General features: G+C 40.5%; 1 protein-coding gene across 2 annotated transcripts in view; it reads right to left on the bottom strand.

The window, feature by feature from the left end:
- rxraa (retinoid X receptor, alpha a) overlaps nucleotides 1–24,545 on the bottom strand; it is a 198,712-nt gene extending 174,167 nt beyond the window's left edge. The window contains exon 1 of one of the 2 annotated variants that reach the window (XM_078162358.1): nucleotides 24,439–24,545. In XM_078162358.1, coding sequence (XP_078018484.1) covers nucleotides 24,439–24,469 — 31 coding nt within the window. In that variant the 5' untranslated portion in view covers nucleotides 24,470–24,545. The remainder of the gene's footprint in view (nucleotides 1–24,438) is intronic. The other variant, XM_078162359.1, reaches the window with a different exon arrangement.
- Between the last annotated feature and the right edge of the window lie 326 nt (nucleotides 24,546–24,871).

Below are 24,871 nucleotides of genomic sequence, written 5' to 3' on the forward strand. Positions count from 1 at the left end.
CCTTTGCCTAAAAACAACAGATTTCGGATCCGAGTTTTGGACCTTGGATCATCTGGCTTTGGGCACATTTGGGTTTGATCAACACCTGGACTGAGACAACAATTTAAGATCCATCCAGGACTTTAATGACTGAAGAACGATAAGTCTGCAAGCTAGCTTAGCCTTGCTATCTTAGCTTGGCTATGCAGCATACAATCATGATAATTTTGTGTAGCAAAATCATATCATCACACAGTGCCAAGTATCGTTTTTTTGTTACTTTATAAATCATTAATCTAACAAAACAAATTAAACTTCATCAATTGCTTTTTCAGTCCACTAGATACATTTTTTAGTTTTAGTTTAAATAACTACGTCATTACAGATGGGGGAGATTCTTCCACTTAGTTAAGGTGAAGGAAAGACTGTGGTCAAAGTCAGCAGAATCAGTGGTCTACGAAGTCCATCAATTTGTTGACGCTTCCATCCACTGTGACCTCCCTCAGCACTTTGTGGCTTTAAAACAGTGTTGCACTAGCTCCTCAGATCAGACAAACCGACACTTAATTCTTGTGGCTACTTGAGGGCTCTGTCACTTTAACTAATACCGTTATGCATTTGCTAAAATGGCCGACAAGACCCCCGAACCAAACAACTGTTCTTCATTTCTCACAAATAAAATCCCACAGATGCCTTTAGGAAAGTGACATCTGAACATTAGGGACCATTAAGATTTGGGAAATGCAGTTAGACTCAACTGGGCTTGATGGGAGACACTTTGACCCATGCTTATGAACATTTTGGAGACAGTAAATTGGTGGTGCAGGTGGTGAGGTGGAAGCCAGAAGCTGGAAGCCTATTTTGGCTTTTGTCCATACATGCATTTTCAGTATGGATCCTACACATTGTTCTAAAGTATAAATGAAACCCCAGGAAGAATTGGTGTCTCATTTCTCGACTGAACATTTGACAGTTGAAGGACTTGTGATCAAGACAACAAGTTGCGGTCTGAACCGAACAAATGCAGGAAGTAGTTTGACATTTATACACACCAGCAAAGCAAGGACGTACAGGATGGTGTGGTGAGAGGGGTTTGTGCCTGAATTTTCCAGAAAATATGGTTTAACACTTGAAGGTGACGAATGGAAAAAGCTCCGGCTCAAGTAAAATCAATATCGCACTCAGGAGTGGTCACAGCGTTTGGTCAATTTGCTTAGATGTTCCTTTTAAAGAGAGGTGTTATCCACGGACATTGATCATAGAAAGTTAACTCTACGCTGCCTGTCATCATTGCAAAGCTATAACAGTTATATAACATAGACAAAGATCATTATAATGAATAGGACTGAGGTATATTTGGTACAAACATGTTTGATGAATTAATGATTCTAAATCTAATGAATTTTTCCCATTAGTATTCATTTTTACTCAGAAACAATAAGAGTCTCTTGCAGCTGGTGAGTCACTGACGAAATGGGCCTGAGATGATGACCTAAGATAGCCACAAAATAATGGCTACAGAATAATGGAGTAGCGTCAGTTGTGTCTCCAGCTCCAAGCACATGGAAAAAAAAAAGTATCCAGATGGCTCACAGAACCTACTGCATTTATTAATTGTGGCCTGTTGCCTGGTACCTGGTCTGGATGTTTTTTTGCACAATAATGACAAAATGGCAGAGGTTAATCTTCTAATGACTACTCTACTGAATTTTGCAACACAAAATAGCGTGCTGTTCCTGCAGGGCTGGAGATTTAATGGGCAGGTGGGCGGTGGAACAAAGCTGATGGAAAGTAATAATGTTAAAGATGGTAATCATTAGAAAAAGCACAGTTATTAGTGCTCAAATGAAGGTAAATATTGCATATTAGTGCTTTCCTCGTTACCTAATTTGATACATTTATTCAGGTTTCAGTGTTTAAGCAGTCATTTGGGTGCTGCAGTTCTCTGCCGTGTTGCTTCTCCTCTCCCTCGCTTACAACGCAGTCACAGTTTCCATCCTCTCTCCCACTTCACACCTTCCTCATGACAACATATGTCCCCTGTGTTCTGTAGGTAAGCTTGGCTCAACGAGCGGCAGCCCCAGCTCGACAGGAAACAGGAAGGGGGTTGTGTGGCGTGGTGTAAATGCGCTACCACACAGTACATATCCAATATTCATGGTTTGAGTGGCCAGACTGTTCGCAGTCATTAGTGCACTTACTGCCTCTCTGCCGTCTCACTCCGAGGCTCATCACAGAGCCAGTCACTCAAGACGTGTTCCCCTGCAATAAACATGAGGCTGTCGTTTGCAACGGTCCCGACACCCCACGCAACCCAGCACCTGACGAGGAAGTGTTTTTTTTTTTTTTCCATCTACTAGTTCCTTAAAACTGAGAAAGGTGCTATAAGGACTTTGTTAAGCTGTGAATATTTTGATTGACCTGTGATTAGGGTTCAGCAGTGGCAGTTGCTTGGCTATAAACTCCAAATATTCAAGGTACTACTGCATGAATATTTAGACCAAACATATAAATAAATAAAATAATTAATGCACTTCTAACTTTTATTCAAAAGCAACTCTGGAACATGGTGTTGCTGGTTAAAATGTAACACCTACAAGCAGAGGTCTACATGCAAAAAAAAAAATCTATCTGCAGCGGCATGCTCTGTGAAGCTGTGAGCATGGCATTGACTCACGGGGTGAAACCAGGTGAATGTCATCATCGTATTGATTGAACCTATAAAATGTGCCTCAGCCACGAGGCGAGGATGTCACTAAACAAGTCAGGTAAAGAATGATTTTAAAAGCAACCAAGGCTTTGACACAGCTATCCTTGATATGTGATGGTAAACAGTTTTTCTTTCTTTCTTTTCTTTCTTTTTATTGCATCAGGAAGCAGCTGTGTATGTTTCTTGCAATATCAAACAGAGGTGGGACCAAGTCATTGTTTTGCAAGTCACAAGTAAGTTTCACATTTTTGCACTCAAGTCCAACCCAGTCTCACTCCAAAGTCATTGAAATCTGGCGTTTGGGCAGTGACTTGCGACACCAATGAAAAAAGCTGTCCTTTAACGTCAACATGATACGCAGCCGGTTGCTGTTATAATTTACCGTTATTTGGCGTAGTGATGGGCAAAACAATACTTTAGATATTACTGAATCACTAGAATCGGTTCATTAAAAAAATTCGTTCAAGAGATTTGTTCACCGAATCGCTCAGTGCTTGGCGAGAGGAGCCCTGTGTCTGCCCTGCACTGGTGAGTCTCATCACTGGCCAACCTAATGTTTCAAGCTTGTTTATCTGAAACTAAGTCTGTTACAACAATGGGGAGGTGACTCCTGGCTACATTAGCCGTTAGTTTGGAGAAAATGGTCCCTGTGAAAGTGTATCGCTGAGAAGAAATGAATTGAATCACTCAGGGATCGGGGTTACGTCGTTCACCGAGTGATTCGTTCGACGAGTGATTCGTTCACCGAGTGATTCGTCATGCCCTCCCTGCACCCTGGCTGCTTTGCGACCCGCGCGTGATTCATTGTTCGCACGGACCAAATTATAGGAACAGTTCCACTCCTGGCCTGCACGCTCGCTGCTGAGCTCAACTGAACTGAGAAATGAACGACTCAGTTCTGGAAGTGATTCAGTTCAGTACGTTCACTCAACAGATTCGTTTGCGAACGACACAACGCTAGTTTGGCGGCGTTAGGGGGAAACACAGCGGGACAAAAAAAAAAATTAAGGTGACGAAAGTCTGAATAGGGCAGGCGGGAGGGGTGGTCGATGGGTCCAACAAACCCAGACCTTCACCCGGGAGAGCAGTGTTCAGGCCCTAAAAGATTATAAAGCCAAATCCTTTTTGGCTTTATAATCCTTTTTTCCTAAACCTAACCATGTACGTTAGTTGTTAAAGGAAAAAAAAAGTCAATTTGCATTGCTGTACCGACGTAGTGTGTTTATTTTGAAAGAGACTGTATGTGAATGTTAAATTTCCTGTGAAAATGGAAGTGTATTTTGCATGTAACAAGCAGAACTTGACTCAGTGTCCCAGGACCTCAACAACCAACGACCCAGGGTACCTTGCACGTTGTATCTGGACGTGGAAAGTCCATGACCACGCTTCACTATGTGATGAGAGAGAATGTTTTGTCAAACCTCAAGTCAGGTCCCGACTCCTAAACTCAGAGATTTGAGTCCTAAACGAGTCAAACTGCGTTCTTTACTAAACGTAAAGCCACTTTTTAGCAACAGAATAATATCTTTAATTTACTTTTTTTTTTAAATTTGTACCTTTTTGTTAAAACAAATTGGAAGTTGTTGTGATCCTTGTTTATAATTTTTGATCTGCAGGTTGTGCATGTGTAGTTTTTGCATGTAAATAAAATAATTTTTGGTATACTTGCTATGTTTTTTAAATACTTTCTTGCAACTGCTAACAGTACATTGGTTTTCTTCTGCAACTTGGTTGGAAGCTGTCAGATTTGTCCAAACAGAGTGGATCTGGATAATTAAGCGTCGACTTATAGGGAATGAACTGCGTTAATGTTAGCCGAAATCAAGAAATAAAGGGTATGTAGGCCTAATTGATTCATAGCACACTTTTTCAATAAGTTTTTTCTTTAGGGGCTTAGGGGAAGATATCAAGTATTTTTAAGTCAAAAGACTCAAGTCCAAGTGAACTCACAAGTCATTGATCCGTTTTGATTTTGTTGAGTAGAGTCTTAAGTTGTCAAATCTCTGACTTGAGTCCACAACTCTGTTATTAACTGGCACTTTTATGAATACCCTGATAAGTAAAAAAAGTAAGGTCTAGTTTTCAAATTATTTGATGTTGCCTTTTCCTTTATGCAGCCAAAAATATCAAAATACTCATGATTTAGTTGGAGAGCTGGAGCTGGAGCACTTGGATGATAGCTCTATGGATGGTTCTTGAAAACTGATGTACCTGGAAAGGCATCTTAACTGGGCTTAGAGTATTTCTAAGCATTATTATTGTAACAATGCCTTTATGCTGCCTTCTGGCCAGGTCTCTCTCGAGGAAGACATTTTAATCTTCATCAAAGATTTATTCATCAAAGACAGAGACCCATTTCTGGTTTTGGACTTGTCATCACAAAATTAATGTCTACAGATCAAGTTCAAATGTTTCTTTCTGTCACAATTTAATCACTGCACTCCTCACTGATGGATATTTAATTGGTGCCAGTAAAGCCAAGACTCCCATAACTCTTCTTTTTGTGTCTTTGAAGGCCAAGTTGAAGTCGTGAACCCTTTCAGTGACCAGCTGTCCGTCTCTCGGCTTTTTTCTCTTCCTCCTCTTTGTTTGTCATCTGCTTTTCGGGGCGCTCCGTGACACCATTTGTCTCCATAACAAGTCTCAGTAAACAGCGTTTTGGTGGGCCCACCTGCAGGAGCCCCGGTGCTGGTCACTGCTCACCGCGGGCCTCCCAGGACTACCCACAGAGGAGGAGGCAATTAAGGCCTGGAGAAGGAGCCATAAATCTCCATAAACTTCAGCGAGCCACTCTCCCCCCACTTTCGCTGGACACTCAGATAATGCATCTCCTTCTCAACAGCTCCCAGACGGGCTCCAGAGGAGACAAGTCGATCCCCTTTATTTCCCACAACTGAGCAGCTCCTTCTCCAAGTTCCTTTGCAGTCAAGGCCATGACTCATGGTGCGATACTTATGGGCTGCAAAAAAATGTTATGACCATGGGTTTTTCTGGTTTCGGGAACATTACCCATTTATATTGCTCGGTGTTTATGTAAATCTGCAAACCAAAAGTAGCCATTTTAAAAAGAAGCATATGATGTATCAGCTGTGTTGAAACGTGAGAGTCAATACAAAGCCTTATGACAGTTTCATGATCGAGTGCGAGCTGGAGCGGGGCTATGAATAATAGAGACACTTTCCGTCTCAATGCAACGGAGAGCATTTTCACAACATGCTGTATAACATGAACCCTTTTTTTTTCTGCGAGTGTGCAGTCATGGATCGTCTAGCGGTGTGCAGTTCAGGGGAAGAAGCACTGTTCTCACTAATCAGACAGGACGTGCAACGGAAAACATCCCTCTTGAGGAGGAAATGCCTGCTTCCTCTTTATCATATTCTTGAGGACATGCTCCTCTGCAAAGCTGCTGATGTATGGAATCAGCACCACCGCCACCTACGGAGACATAGGTGTGTCTGTGTGTGTTTGTGTGGGAAAGAGAAAAGAAACTGTCTCTCCAGTGTGGGAAATTGGAGAGTAACACTGCAGTCAGTAACATAGCTGTGATTTTCCAAACACAAATCTGATGACATTACTTTCGACTTGACAAAATGCAAAATGATTTGACGATTTGGCTTAGACTTTAACACCACTGACGTGTGACCAGTGTCAAGCTCATTACTCCAAAAATGTAATATATTAAGCTACTCAATACTTGCTACTCTTTTCAGAAGAAATTGGTAGTTGTATCCTTTTCCCTCACAATACAGACTTCACATTTGCCCTCTGTGTTAATGTCAGGGTAATCTTTGGTAAATGCAGCCAAGGCTGGATGGCTTCAAATTATGTTTTACCTCGAGGTCTTTTGTTACTCGTATTTTCCCAAGGATCTGTTTAAAAAACTGAGAGTCATTCGTAGAAATGAGAAAGATTTGATTCACCACATATCAAGCCACAAGCTTCACTAGTTTTTTGTCGTGTGTAGCCTGCAGCAGTCCAAGATTAAAATCTAGTTTTGGTTGTTGGGCCAGTGCAGGGCTACAACCATTCTCTATGGTCTCAACTTTGGTGGGGTGTATTTCCTGGAGCCTTCCGTTGTTGTGCTGTCGGTCATACTGGAGGTTTGAGGACGTGACTTTTGCAGTGGAAAGATTTTCACTACTACCTTGAACAATGATGTTCTTATCGTCTTTCCTTCTGACAAAGTCAAAGTAATGGGAATATTTCCAGCCACTAAGGTAAGCGTCTCCATCTTCCAAACTAGCTTCATGCTCTGTGATGTGCACACACGGTGCGACAATTACGAAAATGAGCCAAGAATCAATAATTTCCTGAATCAGCCACTTTATTTGAACCATTCTGTGAGCATCCAATCAAGTTGCAGGAAGAAGAGAGCCATGAAGAACATCACATTACTGAGCGCCAGTTGGCAAAATGGTACCAAAGATAATTTTGCTCATGTACAAGAGCCAATCATCAGAAAAGGAATTGCAATTTGCAAAATGTGCCAGTCAAAAACTAGGGATGTAGGTACAACAACTTTGTTTGACATTTGAAGACGCAGGAAGAGTGGTAAGTCGAGGGTAATATAACATGGTTGGCGGGGTGATGCTTATGTAACCATCTTTTATTGATTGTTCCTGCTCCCCAGTTCTTCCGCACTAATAAGCTAATAAGCGGGCTACAACATTAGTGTCTTCCTCTTAAAATGACAGACAGTACTAACACATGCCAACTTAGGGATACAACAACTTCTCTTCACTGTTAAGCACAAGGCCCTCACTCTCTCTGTGTATCGCTCATACCTGTCTCCACAAACAAGCACAGGTAGGAACCAATTAGCTCATAACCAAGGTATGGCTCCACTTAAACACTGCAAATGACAATACAAATGAAACAATATATAAAGTACTCGAAATGACGATGAAATAATAATTTAGCAGTAACTCAATAATGCGGAATCTCTTACTACTTAAATAACAATAATACATTGGATTTATATAGTGCTTTTCAGGATACTCAAAAACACTTTACAGAGAGCAACAACAGCAGTAAAAAAAAAATCAAATCAAACGTAAATAATGCACCCATTAATAAATAACACGGTAAATTAAGTAATGAAAATAAAACAAAAAACATAATGTGTGCAGTAATTACACTTGGCTAACGTTAGCTTGAAAGTTACGTCATTTTTTGAATGAAATTGTTTTTACAAATAAATTCAAATTTTAAATAAGCATCCCCAATTGTTTTAAATAAATTTTTAATCTGTCGTTAGCATGGCATTTCTTGTGGTGAGGAGTACATTATGACTTGTTACGGACGTGAAACTCAAAGTTTAGGACTTGGGACTTGCTTGTTTTGACTTGGGACTTGAGAGCAAAGACTTGAGACTTACTTGTAATTTGCAAAACAAGCTTATGAATCCAATGCAGCTTGGAAAATAAATAAATAAAAATGAATAAATAAAAAAAAACTGAAAAACTAGTATTTCTCCTTCAAAAAATGTCAAAAAATCCCTTTTAGCCTCAATTATTTTATACATTTTATTATAGACAAATTAGTATTTTGCCCAGAAAGGTGCAAAACTTTCAAACCCGAATACTCAGTTTCAGTTTCTTCCTGAGAAAGATAACTGTTACTGAGAGGATGTGTTAATAGATGTCCCTCAGCAGATGCTGTTGATGGAGATGTGAAAGGTGTTGACTTGATCTGTGAACTGTCTCTCCTGTCCGTCCTCCGTGCAAACCTGTCTGGCACATCTCAAACACCCATCTGGTGGGGGGAAAACTACTGTTTGTGTGTGAGCGTGTATGTGTGTGTGTCACTCAAATGTTCTACCTTTCATTGACCTGAAGACACACTGTTTCTGTGTGCAGGTAAAAAAACCACGTGTGGAGGTGGCAGCACGACTCATTCGATCCCTACACCTCTCTGCTGTTCTTTTTTTTTCCCTCCTCGTTCCTCCTCTTTGGTGGTGTGATATCACTTTACTGGGTCACCAGATTTCCCAGAGTCACCGAGGGGACATGTTGCTCACCTCTTGACTTCTTTACCTCTTGAACTGAGAGAAATTTCCCCTGATGTAGGGCTAAGACTGCCAGCTGTCATTCTCACCTCCCACTTATTAACAGACTGAAACCAAGAGCGGGGAGAAGGTGTGCAATTTAGTGAAAGTAAAAGGCATGTAACAGAGGAAAGCCGATAAGCATCAAGCTGTACTTGTAGAGCAGCTCATCTAACATTAATGGTAGAGTAATTGGTTTGTAACTGTAACACTTACTAGGCCATCAATAATGACCACGGAGGCGAGTGTCGAGTTACTTGGTTGGGATAAGGGGCCATTGTGCCGGAGCTGAAGCCACAGGATCAGTTGAATGGGTCTGCAGTTATGTCGGACAAATATTTATACAGTGTCACGTTACTGGAACATTCTAACTAGAGGAGACAAGAATAGGCAGGGTGATTGAAAAGTCAGAGACACATGTACTACATTTCTACTTTATCTCAGGATCTGCTATTGGAACATTCGCTGATCAAAGCTCAGGAAATACAATAATGAAAGGGGCTCCTCATACTTAAGAGTGTTTATTTTTTTTTGGATGCTGGGAGAGATATAATTCTGAAATGCTATGATGAATTCTGGAAGTATTTCACTCTCTAAAACGCATCTAATATTTTCAATTACACTTGTAAATATTGGGAGGTGGGCAAAATCTTCTATTACAATACTTTTAATTTTATATTGTAATATCAAAATATGCTATCTAGAAATTAAACTTAGACACAGTTTAAAGGTAAAAGGGTGACCCAAAATCTATTCAAATACTCATTTATTTAATTTTCTTTTGGTCAAAATTTGATTGCCAAAGCTTGGATAGAATTATGTTTGTTGCAAGGGACTAATGGGTAGGGTCACAATTTTTTAAGCCTGTCTCAAAACAAATGTGCTCGTATGGACTTTGAAACAGGTTTTGCTTGCTGTAGTCGTTCCTCCTGTTCATACTGGCCATTAAAGATGCCTTCCTAATGTACTTTCATATCAAGTGACTGGGAACTAAATCCGATAGTCCAGAACTGGACAGTCCAAGAGGATATCTTTCCTACCTGGTCTCACCCCCAACTCGTCAAATACTGACGCCCTTAGGCCTAAGATACTGACACGCCAAGGCACCTTCTGTGTTGGTATGAGACTCACTGGAAGGTGGCATTTTTTGCACTCTAAGTGCTAAAGGGCAAGGAAGTCTGCACAGGAGAGGTGGAAGAAGATATACTTTATTATTCCCAAAGGGGAAATTCAATTATCAAGCCCGAAAAACACACACATGCACAAACAGGACCTGCATTAAATGGAAAGATATCAGAGTAAGGCTGCGAGCAGTTGGGGGTTTGGTACCTTGCTCAGTTGGACCTCAGCAGTGCCCAGGAGGTGAACTGGCACCTCCCCAGCTGCCAGTCCAAGCTCCATGTTTGGTCTGGATGGGGACTTGAACCGGCGACCCTTCAGTTCCCAAGCCAAGTCCCTATGGACTGAGCTACTGCCACCCGAAGGTGAAAGGGGAGGTGGATGGGTCAAACAAACTCCTTGGAGACCACTGTTTAGTGTCCCATGTAAACCAAAGGTCAACCAAGCTATGTATTGTAGCATGCTGGTACGTCTTGCATGGTATGCTTGAGATGTATGTCATGTGAGGTATGTGGCCTTGTTCACATGTTGTTACGTAATAAGTATGTTAAGGCATACCACAATGACTTTTTCTAAACCTGTACTTTTGTTTTCTACACCAAAGGAAGTAAACCTAAACCTGGATTTTGTCTCCCATCGTTGAACATGCATTAATAGTTTTTAGTTGTTGCTCTCTGGTATCCCCATCTCATTTTTCATAGGGATGTAAACTAGTGTCCTCAACCCTTCCATTGGGAGCTCTATATGTTTCCACATTCCACAACATTTGTGGTTAAACAAATACCAATGTATAACCAAAACATGCAAAAGTATCAATGATCCCAAGGACTAGCTTTTTGAAATCTCAGGATTTTCCATAGTTTAAAATGTCTGATCATTGACAAACAGCTATTCCTTGATTTGAGAGTAACAAAAGCAACATGTGCGAACTGTGGGGTAAATTATTCCAAAGCTGTCACAAATAATCATCTTTTATACATGAAAACTTGTCCCCTTGCCTGAATACACGTTGTTAAGTATTTGACCATCCACTCTCGGGTGGTGATAGTCTGTTAAAACTCAAACCACACTGATTAAAAATGATAGAAACTGACAGTCCTTTGTTTAGACAGCCCGTCTCACAGTCCAACATCTACATGTCAGTTAATCTTCCCAGCAATATTTAAGGGGTTCTGTGAAATTCACCTAAATTCCCCTAAAATGCCTTTCCAAGGCATACCGAAAATAAATAGAGAGCTGTTCTTGTTCCATTTTTAGTACATGTACATACATGCATGCACGATCTCATTTGAAAGGTTATTGAAGTTTTTCCCCAACAGTCAGAATCACTCTAACTGCTTCTGTCATTGAGTTATATAAGTTTCAACACACTGAAATAAGTTTTTTTTTTCCATCTTCACCTGAATATTTTCTTGAATAAAGATGCTGCAGGTGACTGGAACTGAGAGGTACTGACTTGAGCACACAATGGGGCCATAAAATGAATTCTGACACAGACCAATTTAAAGTAGATAACAATATCACAGAAATCAAACATTTTAAACATGATTTTTTAAGGTTTTGTCCAGGTGCTTTTTAAACTACACAGAAAGAAATATCTATTTAATTTTAATTTAATTTTATATACTTTATTAATCCCCGAGGGGAAATTCAATTTTTTCACTCTGTTGTCAATTACACACAGGTCCGAACACACACATGCACAAACTGGACCTATACATGCACTAAGTGGAGAGATGTCAGAGTGGGCTGCCCATGACAGGCGCTCCGAGCGGTTGGGGGGTTCGGGGTCTTGCTCAGGGGCACCTCGGCAGTGCCCAGGAGGTGAACTGGCACCTCTCCAGCTACCAGTCCACGCTCCATATTTTCGTCCGAACAGGGACTTGAACAGGCGACCCTCTGGTTCCCAACCCAAGTCCCTATGGACTGAGCTACTGCCGCCGAGCTTACTGTACATAAGAACACTTCTAGAATACCTAAATTGATTAGAAAGACTGTTTTTTTCCCTCTCAAGACAACATAGGAGCCATTTGTTTATCATTTCTGTTAGGGATGCACCGATCCGATATCTGGATCGAATATCGGCCCCGATATCATCAAAATAGATGGGTCGGGTATCGGAAAATGCAACCTATACCTGAGGCGATCCTTTCCCTTTAAATCTATTGCGACGCAAGCTACGTCATACGTCACGGAGCGAAGGAGAGAATCTGCTGTGTGGAGGTATTTCACACTATTTCAACTGCTGTTGCACAGTTTTTTATTTTTGTTAAAGATAGTTCATCATTGCATTAATCTGTTTCATCTTGTTTCATTTTATCTTAGGAAGTGAAGGTATATAGCTTTTTAGGTCAACCATGGTATCGGATCGGTATTGGGTATCGGCTGATACTCAAAGCCACAGCATCGGGATTGGTATCGAAACTGAAAAAGCTGGATCGGTGTATCTCTAATTTCTGTACATTTATAATAGTCCATGATGACAATATCAGGTTCAAAACTCTTCTCTGAAAGTGAGGGGCGTCATTTGCTACAAGACCATAAGCCTCGGCCAATTGCTGGCACTTCAACTAGCTTGAAACTACAGGAAATCTCAGTGATGTATGTCCCTTTAGCTCAGGCGCTGGTTGGCTATTAGCCTATATCAATAGCACTGGAGTCTCGTATTGACCAAAATGAGGTATCTATGGAAACCCCAGAAGCTGAGGTCTCATTCGGCCAATTTGTTTACATGCAGAACAGAGAAATTATGGATTATTTATGGAGAAATATTAATGATTTAAATGATGCAACAGCAGTTCGTAGATATCTATAGATGTAATAACATCTTTGGACTAAATATCTCACTGGATTTGGATCGTCCTGACCTTTGGGAGTGTGTGAGAGATGAGAGCTGTGGATTATGATAATGCTTATAGTTTGTTTTTCCTCTGACAGAAGCATTTATTAAAAGGTGCTGTGGGGGTTGTATCTTGAAATGGTCAGCATTAATGACACTGCAAAGAGTGTGGCTTTGAGGTTGCACACAACTAATATTTCTTGTCACATACTGTAGTGTATCCTGACATAGAGACGGAGGACAAATTACAAGAAAACCTCAACATGAAGTCTTCGTAAGGTTTTGTTCCCCAGTTGAACCTCTAGAAAATCTTAAATGCTGTCAAATCCAGAGGATGACAGATATAAACTAGTCCCTACATAGCTCCATATAGCAATACTGAGAACACTGGCAAGTGCCGTGGGTGTTACAGTAATGCCACAATGACTAATACACAGAACTGAGTGAAAATTGGGTTAAAATTTGCAAAACTTTCCCTCAAGACTGGGCTGCTGTAACTCTGCTGTGTTCCCAGTTGCTCATTAACATTTTCTGCAGTGCCACATCGACAGTCTGTTCCTGTCTCTGCTAAACTAACCTTGAATCCTGCCAGGTTGCACCTTAGAGTCTGCGCTCATTTAGAGGGAATGCTGTGCATCAATTCCAACCCAAAATTTCAAACCCGGCATCATCAATTTGAGAAATGCCAGCACAAATCCTTCCACTTATGTCAAATAGTAAATACATTGTGTCATGAGAAAAGGGCTAACTGTATTCCTCCTGTGATGAAATCAAAGGAGTTTATATTTCTCTGAAAATGTGGAAATCAAGACAAACACAGTTACTTGGTTTCTGAGGTCAGATTGAGTTGCCATGTGACCCTAACCCCCCGCCCTCCTCACGGCTCAAACAGCCCTCTGAACCTCCCCTGAGAGCCACAGCTGTTAGGGACCTCTCTTTGAACTCACGGCAGGAGGTCTGCAGCACCCCTGGCCCTAAGCTGTCCCTTCTCTCCACCAATGCCTCAGACTTTGCAAACTGTAACCATAGCCTGACGTGGAGTTTTAAGAGGGCTCAAACCTCCCGGGGCAGCTGCTCGGCTGGTAAACGGATCCACGCGAGGCGGATCACCTGAGAGCGCCGGGGGTAGATCTCTAGAGAGGTGCTCATGTGTCCTACTGCCTGCTCCATTCACAGAGGATCAGAAACAGGAAAAAGGCTGCGAGGACCCATGAGACTGAGCAGAAAAGGGAAAGTAACAAAACTAGAAACTTTCAAGGTGACCCATTTCTTAAAAGACGGCGTGGACTGCTTTATTTAACAGACGTGGTCCCTACGTGGTGTATTCTCAAACAGCAGATCAAACAGGAATATAGCTAGGCAGGATTTACAGGGGAACAAAAAATGTGCATAGACTTATGTACGTGTTGTCACAAACAGCTTGTAGCCAGGTCAAATTTGTGTTTCTCTTTCATTGTCTCATGTTGAGATCTTCTCATTAACAGGAGGAAAGATGGGAGTGTTGTAGATTAAATATCTAAATATCTTTCTGCCAAATTGGGCATTAGCAAAACTGCTGCTGTTGTATATGCACCAACTTCACCTGTGTGAAGGGAATGAGGACTTTCAAACACTGAATACAATACAGTGATATGCTGCAGTGACATTGTTTGACAACTGTATCATGTTTTGTGTATTTCTTTGATCACTTTTCCTTTTTACTGTGCGTTTAAGGTCAGGGGAAGATTGTGGTTGCGACAATTTAACTATGGTAGAGGTATGGTTGAGGTCAGGCAACTAAACACTTGGGAAAATCATGGTTATGATTAATTAAAAGGCAACGATTAGCTGCAGGTCTTGTCTCTCTGCATGACAATTTGACTTGCCACTGTACAAGTCCATCCAAGTCACTACATGTAAAGACTACCTCCTACTTTGGCACTGGACCTGAATCCCTACAATACTGGGCTGTTGAAATCTTTCTGGTCAGCCATTCTTCTTCTGCATACTGGCCATGCAGAGCCCTTATTTGTGTAAGTCCAGTGTAAATGATGTGGGACAAAACCCGCAGGTCTTGGCTAATATTAGGCTTTGACATTTTGATTTGGCCAAATCAAGTGGCTTTTATGATGGTCTTTGAGATTCCTGAGTCAGAAAGCATATTGCACACAGCAGGCACAATTAGTCACAAATTTCTCTTAGTCTAGTTACAGAAATGCTTCACCACCCAAATGTTCATTTGCATATCAATTACTTACCCCATGTTACACTGACTTCATAAAGATAAATGTGTTTTTCTCACATGTTTCCATGGTAAAGAAAGAATCCAAAAATGACAAAAATTCTTAATGAACTGTAGTAAAGGGGAACGACTTTAACAACAAAACTATTTTAAAACATCTGTTTTCAAACCCTCACACAACTCGTGCAGGATAATCTAAATCTCATTTATCCAGTTGTTTCTCAGCACTTTCCAAACACATGTATTTTTCCCAAAACGTTACTAGTTAACACTTTGAAACCTGGGACGACATCACTTTTTTTGTGCAGCTTTCAGATGTCTTTTTTAAACATATTTTTTATTTTATATACTTTATCAATCCCCTGAGGGGAAATTAAATTTTTTCCCTCCGTTGTAAATTACACACAGGTCTGAAATACACACATACCTATACGCACTCAGCAGTGCCCAGGAGGTGAACTGGCACATCTCCAGCCACCAGTCCACGCTCCATATTTGATCCGGACGTGGACTTGAACAGGCGACCCTCTGGTCCCTGTGGACTGAGCTACTGCCTAAACTCAACTTTGAACCCTGAGCACCCTTGGTGTGATTTATTTCAAAAACATGGGGGAAAAAGGCAGTGAGCAATTTGATAAGAAATGTCCCACAAATTGCGAACACACAAACAAACAAAAAAACAAACAAACAAAAAAAATCAAAAATGTTCCCAGGAAAATAGGGAAAAAACAAAAACAAACAAACAAACAAAAAGATTTATAATAATTCTAATAATAATACTACTGCTACTAATTATGATAATGACAATAATAATAAGTAAAAAAAAAATTATGTTACATAATTGTTAACATTTTTAAGCACTTTTCATTTCGTTGTTTGTTTTTTACTTTCTTTCTTTCTTGACTTCTTTGTAATTTTTTTGGGTCATTTCCTGTTTTGCCTTCTTCCTATGTTTTTAAAGAAATCAAGCCAATTTGCTCAGGTTACAAAGGGTTAAAATACTTATGCATAAACAGCACAGGCATGCTACTCTGTCGTGCCCGAGACTGTAAATGTGGAAATATTTTGATGAGTACGTTTTTGGCGAAAATGCATGTGTTAGGACAGCACTGAGCATATGACTTTATAAATGAGACTTGGATTATAATGCCTGAGTTGTATGAGAGTTTGTAAACAGATGTTTTGACATACGAGTAGTTTTGCTGTAAAATGCAGCCCTTCTTTACTTTAATTCATCCAGAATTTTCGCAGTTTTTGGATTCTTGACGAATTCAGTATAACATTGGGTGAGTAATTGAAATACAAATGGTCATTCGGTGGGATGGGGGAGTATGCCTTTAAGGACTTGCCATAGTAACTTTAATGTTTATTACTGACAGTCGGTCTGTTAAAAACCTCAATCTATGAATTTAGGAATGATAGCAGGTTCCAGTTCTGTGCGTTGAATATAACATTTTCTCCTTTCCTTCTTCTTCCCTTCCCAGGCTGCCACACGTTATTCCCATAGAGAAGTCTCCACCTTGCTATGCTCGGTGAATTTTCAACATTCCTGTAATGTCAGGCTATTAAATCAAATAAAGATTGGATCAGTGGTGTAGCGGCAGCTGGGGCGTGCCATGTGGGACTTGTAGTCATTAATGAGCAGTGACTAATTGCTCCATGGTTCTGTGGGAATACAGTGAATCTCTGTGGGACTTGTTCAATGGGAAGTTTCCCCCTTCAAACAACCCTCATGCCTCTCTCTCTCGTCAAGGTTTAAAGCTCTCCACCCTTACCGCACATTGCCGATGAGGCAGGGAGATAAATTAGGAAAAACCAGTTCCCCACCCTTTGGGTTTTGTCATTAAAAGATATGTATCATCCCTGGTTAGGTGTATAATATTACATTTCCACAGAAAGCTAAATTTGTATGTTGCTGGGGGAAAGATCCACTGGTTGTGCAGAAAATCTATTTAGACAAACAATATGTCAAATACTGGGTCAGTGACTGACAGGACAAAGTCTGTGCTAACGACCTTATCTCTGTCTATAGTTGCACAGGAATATAGAATTTATTTGGGCCTTTTTTGTAAGTGGTGACAATGGTTGCCAGCTGGCTAAAGAAGCCAAGGACACAGTCTAATTTTCTAAAATGCATTATTTATCACTATTCCAATAAAAATACCGAAAGACAAAAAAGATAGAGGCCATAAATCAGCTAATAAACATCCCCCTCATCAAGCCTATTGACAGGATTAACTGCCTGTCCTTCACTTCTCTTTACCTCCATTATTGCTATTGATTGCTGTCAGTTTGGAATGATATTCTTTATTTTCGCTGCTCGACTTGCCACGGCTGCAATAATCACTTACAGCATGAGCAGGGGTGTTGTAGCCTTGAGGTGGTATTTTCAGCAGAGCTAGATACAGTATGTTTTGCCTCGGCCGTGATGGCCTCTCGTAGATCGATAACATCTTGTCAAAGACTAACACTCTACTTGAGTGAGCATCTTCATTGAAAGTGACATATTGTTTATTCTTGGACTAAACTCAGTTTGGTTTCTTCAAAAACTTGCTTTTGCTTGTACTTTGAATCCGTCACCTTTATTGAAAGGCTCAAACTGCAAATGATTGAGTTTGTCAAGCTACAAAGATATGTTTTTTTTATTACTATTTTCTGACATTTGTAGACTCAGCAATCAATATGCCAACTGCAAATAATAATCCACAGGTAGATTAATAAAATTACAAACATAAAAGGTGTGGCCAATCTTGAAGATGGGCAACCATTTAACTGTGGCTGGTACTTCTTTACTGCCTACCTGCCCCTTCCTTGACATTTTGATCACAAGTAGTTACAATTCAACAAAACCAAACAACACTAGATGATGCTGATCTACATGCTGCTCTGGATTTATGTAAAATATTGTGGCAGTTATAGGACTTAAAAAAGAGTTGCATGGTATAGTTTCACCCCCTGATATATCTCAAAATTGTTGGATGGATTATCATGAAATTTTGTGCAGACATTCCTGATCTCCAGCGGATGAACCTTACAAACTGCAGTGATCCCCTGAACTTCCATCTAGTGCCCTTAGTGGATCAAAAGTAAAGTATGTCAGCATCTACTGTAGGGCTGCCCCCAACTAAGAATTTTCCTCATCGACTAACAGTCGTCACTTCGGGCCATTAGTCAACTAGTCGCCCGCATGTTTACGATATCAATTTAATTATCAAATGATATATTTTGGGCAGGGCAACACAATGGTTTGAGTTGAAGGTGTGAGAAAGAATAGTATCAGTAACATTGTTAACACTGTGCTACATTACAGAGAAATACAAAACCGTACTAATGAACCTTCATTAATATAGGCCTATATTTTATCTACAAGTGCACGTCACACACTGAGCGAGCCGCCTGTTAATGACGCTGTGGGCTAATGGGCATGTAGCTACTTCCATGTTTCAGATGATACGTCATGTTTGTAGTCGACCAATGAAGATGAGTTTACATATCACCTTGGGTTCGTCCTTCACCTTCTCAAAATGATCCCACACTTTGGATTTCCTGCCTGACATGTTATTAACTAGCTTGTGGAATAACCGCAGCTACCAGCCCTGGAAATTAATGTGTCTGACTGCTGAGTGTGGCCACTTCCTGGTCGACGAACCGCACACAGATATGTCCATCACATATCTGTGTGCGATCCTCAAACTATTTTTGTTCACAATGATAGGTCAGACATTAATTGTTACTGGATGATTTATCCTAATCCTAACTTTGGTGACACCCCCATTTTCTTCTATATACCACCATGAAGTTGACATTTGTCATTTTAAGTGAAATTTCATGGCAACTACTGGATGGATTGCCATGAAATTTGGTAAAGACATTCATGCCCATTTTAGGATGAATTATAATTTTGTAAATCCTCTGACTAACAACATCACCTGGTCAAAATTGTATCCGATATTTTGGTTTATGACCAAAGTCCTGTAAGACTAATGACATTCCCATTACCCTTAGCTTTAGTTTGGGTTTAGCAAATGTTCGCATGCTAACTTGATCAGCTACGATCGTGACCATTGGATCCATTTTACCCACCACACATCAGCTGATTATTTAAAGCTCCCGTGTGTAGGATTTAGGGGCCTCTATTGGCAGAAACGGCATATAATGTTCATAACTATTGTTTTTATTAGTTTAAAATCACCTGAAAATAAGAATTGTTGTGTTTTTGTTACCTTAAAAAGAGATGTTTATATCCACATACAGAGTGGATCCTTTCCCACGTAGTCCACCATGTTGTTTCCACAGTAGCCCAGATAGGACAAATCAAACACTGACTCTGGATAGGACCAGTTGTGCATTCGCGCCAGCCACTATACACGCTTGGCACACAGGTAAATTGTCAGTTCTGCAACCCCACAGCTAGATGCCACTGTATCTGAAACACTAGACCTTTAAATTTTTGTCAGGAGGTCTTTGTCGTTTACTAATTGTTTCAGGAAAATTCAGGTTAAATAGTTTTAGAAAGGTTTAAAGTAGAGTTTTGGACACTGCATCATGTTCTACTGTATGTAAAAAATGCACCTTGTCGGACCCATTTCCTTTTTAACCTGTCAGTCAGATCACCCAGCAACATTTATCTTCAAACAAATAAGTACAAATTTCCTGTGAGATCAGGTCGGTGTGAGAGAAAGGAGGGAGGGACTGAGACTGAGGCAGCAAGGCAGCAATCACACAAAACACATTTGGAGGTCATTATGGAGTCAGTCATGCTGAGTGACTCCTACAGGCTGAAACACTGCTTACAGTGTTTAAAGTGGATTTGATGAAAGCTTTCATTCAGTCCAGCTCATTAGTTTGAGCCTTGGATAGTACACATTCTGAGATTACTCACTCTGGGCCTGCGCTGAGCTGCCAATGCAAGGAGGTTTGCTTTTCATTTATTTCTACATAAATCACTCAGTAGAAACACAAATCTAAAGCAGAACACATAATGTGTCCAGAGAGCTGAGCACATGCCCACAATGTCAGCTTTCTGCTTGAGAAATAATACACGGACATGATTTGAAAATATGTTCTGAAGGCGAAGTACATGCAAGTACATTTCTCTGAAAGCACTTTTAAATCCATTTTGCTATGCCTCTTAAAAATCAAAGAACGTAAATGTTTTTTCCAATATGGAAAGCAAAAATAAGAAACAAGCAATTTTCTGTTACTTTAAAGAGCACTGTGGTCCATTGTGAACCCAGAAGGGGATTTCATATGAGCAAGAATTAATACAGAGCTGATATATTTAACAAGGATCAAAAACAGAGAGTATGAGATAAGAGCTCATTCAAAAACTCTGCCATGCTACATTTCACATACAATAGATCATTATGTTGCTTCACACACAAGCCTTCGCCTCACAATAATGCCATTATTATAACTGTGATATCCAAATCCTCATAGGGAAACTTTCTGTCAGCTTTCCCGCAGAGAGATTAGATTAATCATTTCATCGTGTTGCTCACAAACACCTCATCAGGGCATAGACGCTTGAAGACTACCTTAGTCCTAACACTGGCCCCATGATGCCCATAATTGTCATCGCAGGGACGCTGTTCCCCAACGAATGATTATTCCTGCTGCCATTAATGCCCACGAAAAAGCCTAAACCCAAATGCATTTACTACAGTCAGAGGCCATTAACGTCCGCTCAACAGCAGGTTTCTCGTAATTTCCCAGAAACCAAAGGCTCCTGATGTTTCTGAAAATCCATTAAAACTGTTTATGGAGGCAAAGTCTGGGTGTATAGAGTTATTTTGTGGTGCGCTCTCCTTTTTTGAGGACAAATGGAGACCAAAATGAGATGTTTCCAGTGGAGCTGCAAGCAAGAAATGTTTTTTGGTCTTACATGTCTCTATTTTATGTAATTGTAAGTGGAAAATCTTTAGGTTGTTTGTACACAAGCAAGCAAATTACAGACATCTGACATCCAGTTTTCTCAACTGTTAAAAGTGTTGTGGGATCTGTGGGAAAATCTAGGAAGTGAAAGAAATCACGAAGAAGTTCATGACGCAGAAATGTAAACAGCACTTCATCCTAATTTTCTAAAACCAAATGTATTCACGCATCAAAAGCTGCTATCTAAGAGTGTAAGACGACTTGAGGGTAGATTATTTTTGCTTTACGTCTCTCTGCGAGGTCGACATTTAGCTGATGCTCGTACCTAAATGTTAAAGATTGAAGGCATATTTTTTCTCGGCTCTCATCTCCCCGCAGCCTTGCGGCTCATGTCCGCGGGCATCCATGCGCACGGAGGGATGCAGGCCCTCGCCAACGTGACCCCGGGCCCTTGCAGACGGAAGACGGAACAGGCTTCCGTCTGACTCAGCTCAGGTCCGTGCAGCGGTGCTGTCAAAGCCCATCATCATCACACACTCCTGCGATCAATACCTTACAGTCTCCTGACAGAGTGTGTTAGCGTAACACACTCCTCTCTCTCTCTTTAATCGCGAAAAGGAAGACAGAAGAAAGAAAGCAAAGAACGTAAATATGTGGTTTTATGACGAGGAACACCTTTCTATCTATTCCCCTTTTGTTGACATCATATTTGCCACAGTGTGGACTTTAAATAGACTGTAACAGTGTTCTGCTCAATGAATTGCTCTCACAAATCTCCACAATAAAGAATTCAAAAATGCCTTTCAGCTAAGATGCCACACAAATGGAACATTTATTTTCTCTCATCAGCTAAGCAGGGATATTTTGCAAGCGTTACAAGTTCTTGCAGCAACTCTTGCACAGACCATGATTTATATCTCGGAGTTTGAACGCTGACGGCTTTCCAAACAGTTATGAAATAAAGGTCAACTTAGGAAATGCAGGCACAGAGTCTATACAGTAACTGCTACACATGCAACACTGCAGTGCTTTACCAGTTATTACACTGATGCGCCCATGCAGTACTTTAAAGCAGTAGATATCCTGATTCTTTTACGCTCAATATGGGTTTATTTTGGATGATTTCGGTTGCTTATTTTGAGTTACATACTCCACGTCTCAAACAAAGCAGAGCCAAGTTTGTTTTGAATTATTTATAAGTTGATGAAACCGTTCCTGCCTGAGACCAGCTCAACAAATCAGTATTAAAACCCCTGTTTTTATTTGAAAGTGCTGGTATCTCCTTTTCTGCAGGGACCACTGGAGCAGAGTTGAGCCCTCACCACTTTATTGATTCTTTCCACAAAGAGCTGGAAGTTGGGCAAACCCATGTGAGTACAGCAGAACTTTGGGTGATCAATGGGTAAGACCTTTTCGATAAGATAAGATCATGATTTTTAGAAGCTGATGTCAATATTTGTCCGTTTTGTATGTTAATAAAGTCTAAAGCTGCACAAGGTAGGACAGATTGACGGTGAAAAATGAAGATGGAAATCAATGGCAAAAAGTTACCACCCCCAACAGTACACATGTGGATGGAAGTTGCTGCACAAAAGTGAAAAAGACCTTTGACCTACAGTACAAAGTGTCTGCGGAGACTTAATATGTATGAAGAAATCTAAAGTACAATCATAAAAGTTGGCGGGTGTAGTCTAGCCAGCCTTCTAAATCGCCATAGCTGTTGCAACAGCGACTGCTTGCTTTCCAGGGGTATGTTCCAGCTCCCTCTTCAAACACACACACACATACAGTTAGACAACACACACAGTCACACTTACAAAATCAATAATCTTCGGCTCTGCTTGACAAACAAACACACCAGAGCCTCTCTGTGGTACGAGGGTTTTCCGTCCTGCCAAGATTCAGTCTGAGACTTGTGTACAAAATTGAATCAACTTTAATCTACTTTTGTACTTTTTGATGTCTGAAATTCAAGAGTTTGCTTACAGGGCCTTTGTATGGTACCAGACCTCAGTCATCATACACAAACATGAGTATAGTGTGGGTATACTGTAGGAGCTGCAGAGCTTTACAACACTGAATCAGAATGTTCAAAGGGGCTCTTTGTGAAAGTCAGACTGTATGAGCTGTGTGGACACAGCTCTGAACATGGACGTGGCTAAGCCAGTGGCTAGCAGCTAATGCAGCTATCTCCACAATAAATGCTAAACAACAGCGACAGTATTGACAAAGCTTATGGTGTTAACTGGGGAGGGGGAACTCCAAGTTCAGCTCTAGGCAGAGCTTATGCCATAACCAACACACATGGCCTATGCGGTGTGAGCATTTGTACTTGTGCAGTGGTGTGTGTGTCACTCTGCATTTACCCCTCCAAAACATTAGTCAGGGTTGGGGTTTCTGTAAAGTGCTGTAAAGTTTGGTTGATTCAAAACACACCCAGAACACACATTAAACACACATTAAACATGGCTTAATAGTGACAGTTTCAAACACAAGTACACAAATTGGCTTCATCATAACTCACAGCATTTGTGAATGTTGCGAGTTATTGTGTCTTTTGCTGGACACATTTTCCCCACAAATACAACATGCTAATGTTATTAGCACAAGCCTATGGCATTTTACATTGTATAAATTAGCCTAGTGGCTAGCAGACTATTCCTCTACTCATACAAAGCCAGGGACAACAGCAGCATTTAACAAAGGTAACGTTACAACATTCTGCTCCGTTACAGCTCACAAGGTTCACTGACAAAACAACTGTCTTACACTAAACATGTTTTCCACACAAATATAACATGCTAATGTTATTAGCACAAGCCTATGGCATTTTAAATTGCTTAAATTAGCCTAGCAAAGAGAGGAGATTTCCTCTGCTCATATGAAGCCAGGATAAATCACACACAAGACTTAAAATGCTATTTTTGTGGAGGCTTTACTGTCTTCACAATGTATTGTTTCTTATCTGTAACATTAAAGTAAATAAAAGCTTTGTTTCCACTGAGGGAAATGGTTTCAGCTTACAGAAATAGACAGGAAGTCTGCATTGCTGCGACATGTAGTTACATTTCTGGGGAGGTGCACGTCAGGCTACGGCATACGTTGACGCAGAGCCTATGCTGAAGGTATGACATTGCTTAGACACAGTATAAATTCCACCTTCCTCCACTGTACCTTCAGATTCTATCATACAGAATCTACAAAATCTACAAAAGCACAAAAACTGTGTATGGGTCAATCCCAAAACATGCTGTCAGTCATAATAAGTATCAGAACATTTAGTGATTTCACTATTTTGGATTCAGATTTTGAACTGAGGCAAAATTATAGATATATTAAATTTTATCTGAATTATGATCAGGTCCACACCACCTGTGCCCCGTCCGTACTACCTTTAACACACAGTTTTTCAAAGCTGCCATCTAATAACCAAATTATGGAAGTAAGAGTCTTTTATTCCAGTAATATAACTGTGATATTGTCAATGGTCACAAGTGAATTCTTTAATTCAACATTAAGCCAACATTATTATTATTATTATTATTACTCTCAACATAACAAGCACAGCTGCCCACAATAAAAAAAGCTACCAAGTGAAATATTGTATATTGTTTTACCGGTTTCACAATAAAAACATGTGTTTGACTCACCCATGCTAACGTCCAGACAGAAGGGGTCCATCTTGAGTTACCTCTGGCAGACAGACAGATCCACAGATTTATGTCTTCCCCCTGTCAGGTGCAACTTGCCCTGGAGATCAGACGAGGTCTATCTCAGACTATTCTCCCACCAAACTTTTTTTTCCTCTTTTTTTTTCCCAGCCAGCTCACTTCCAAAGAATGGACAGTCCCCTGTTGCAGATCAATCTGTTGAGAGCTCCCCATTCTAGGCATTAGGAAATCCTGGCTTTCTTTTGTTGTAAGGCAATCGAAAGAGAGCAGTGCATGGCTGAACTCCTGAGCAGAACTTTCTCATGCTGCTGGTGCCTTCCAGGACAATGCCACTGCTGCTAGGGGTTTGTTTTCTGCTTGTTTTTACTATTTCGGAGGCTTCAACACTACTTTGTTTCATGGCTGTGATTTG

Source organism: Epinephelus lanceolatus, chromosome 19, assembly GCF_041903045.1.
Source record: "Epinephelus lanceolatus isolate andai-2023 chromosome 19, ASM4190304v1, whole genome shotgun sequence".
Taxonomy (NCBI): domain Eukaryota; kingdom Metazoa; phylum Chordata; class Actinopteri; order Perciformes; family Serranidae; genus Epinephelus; species Epinephelus lanceolatus.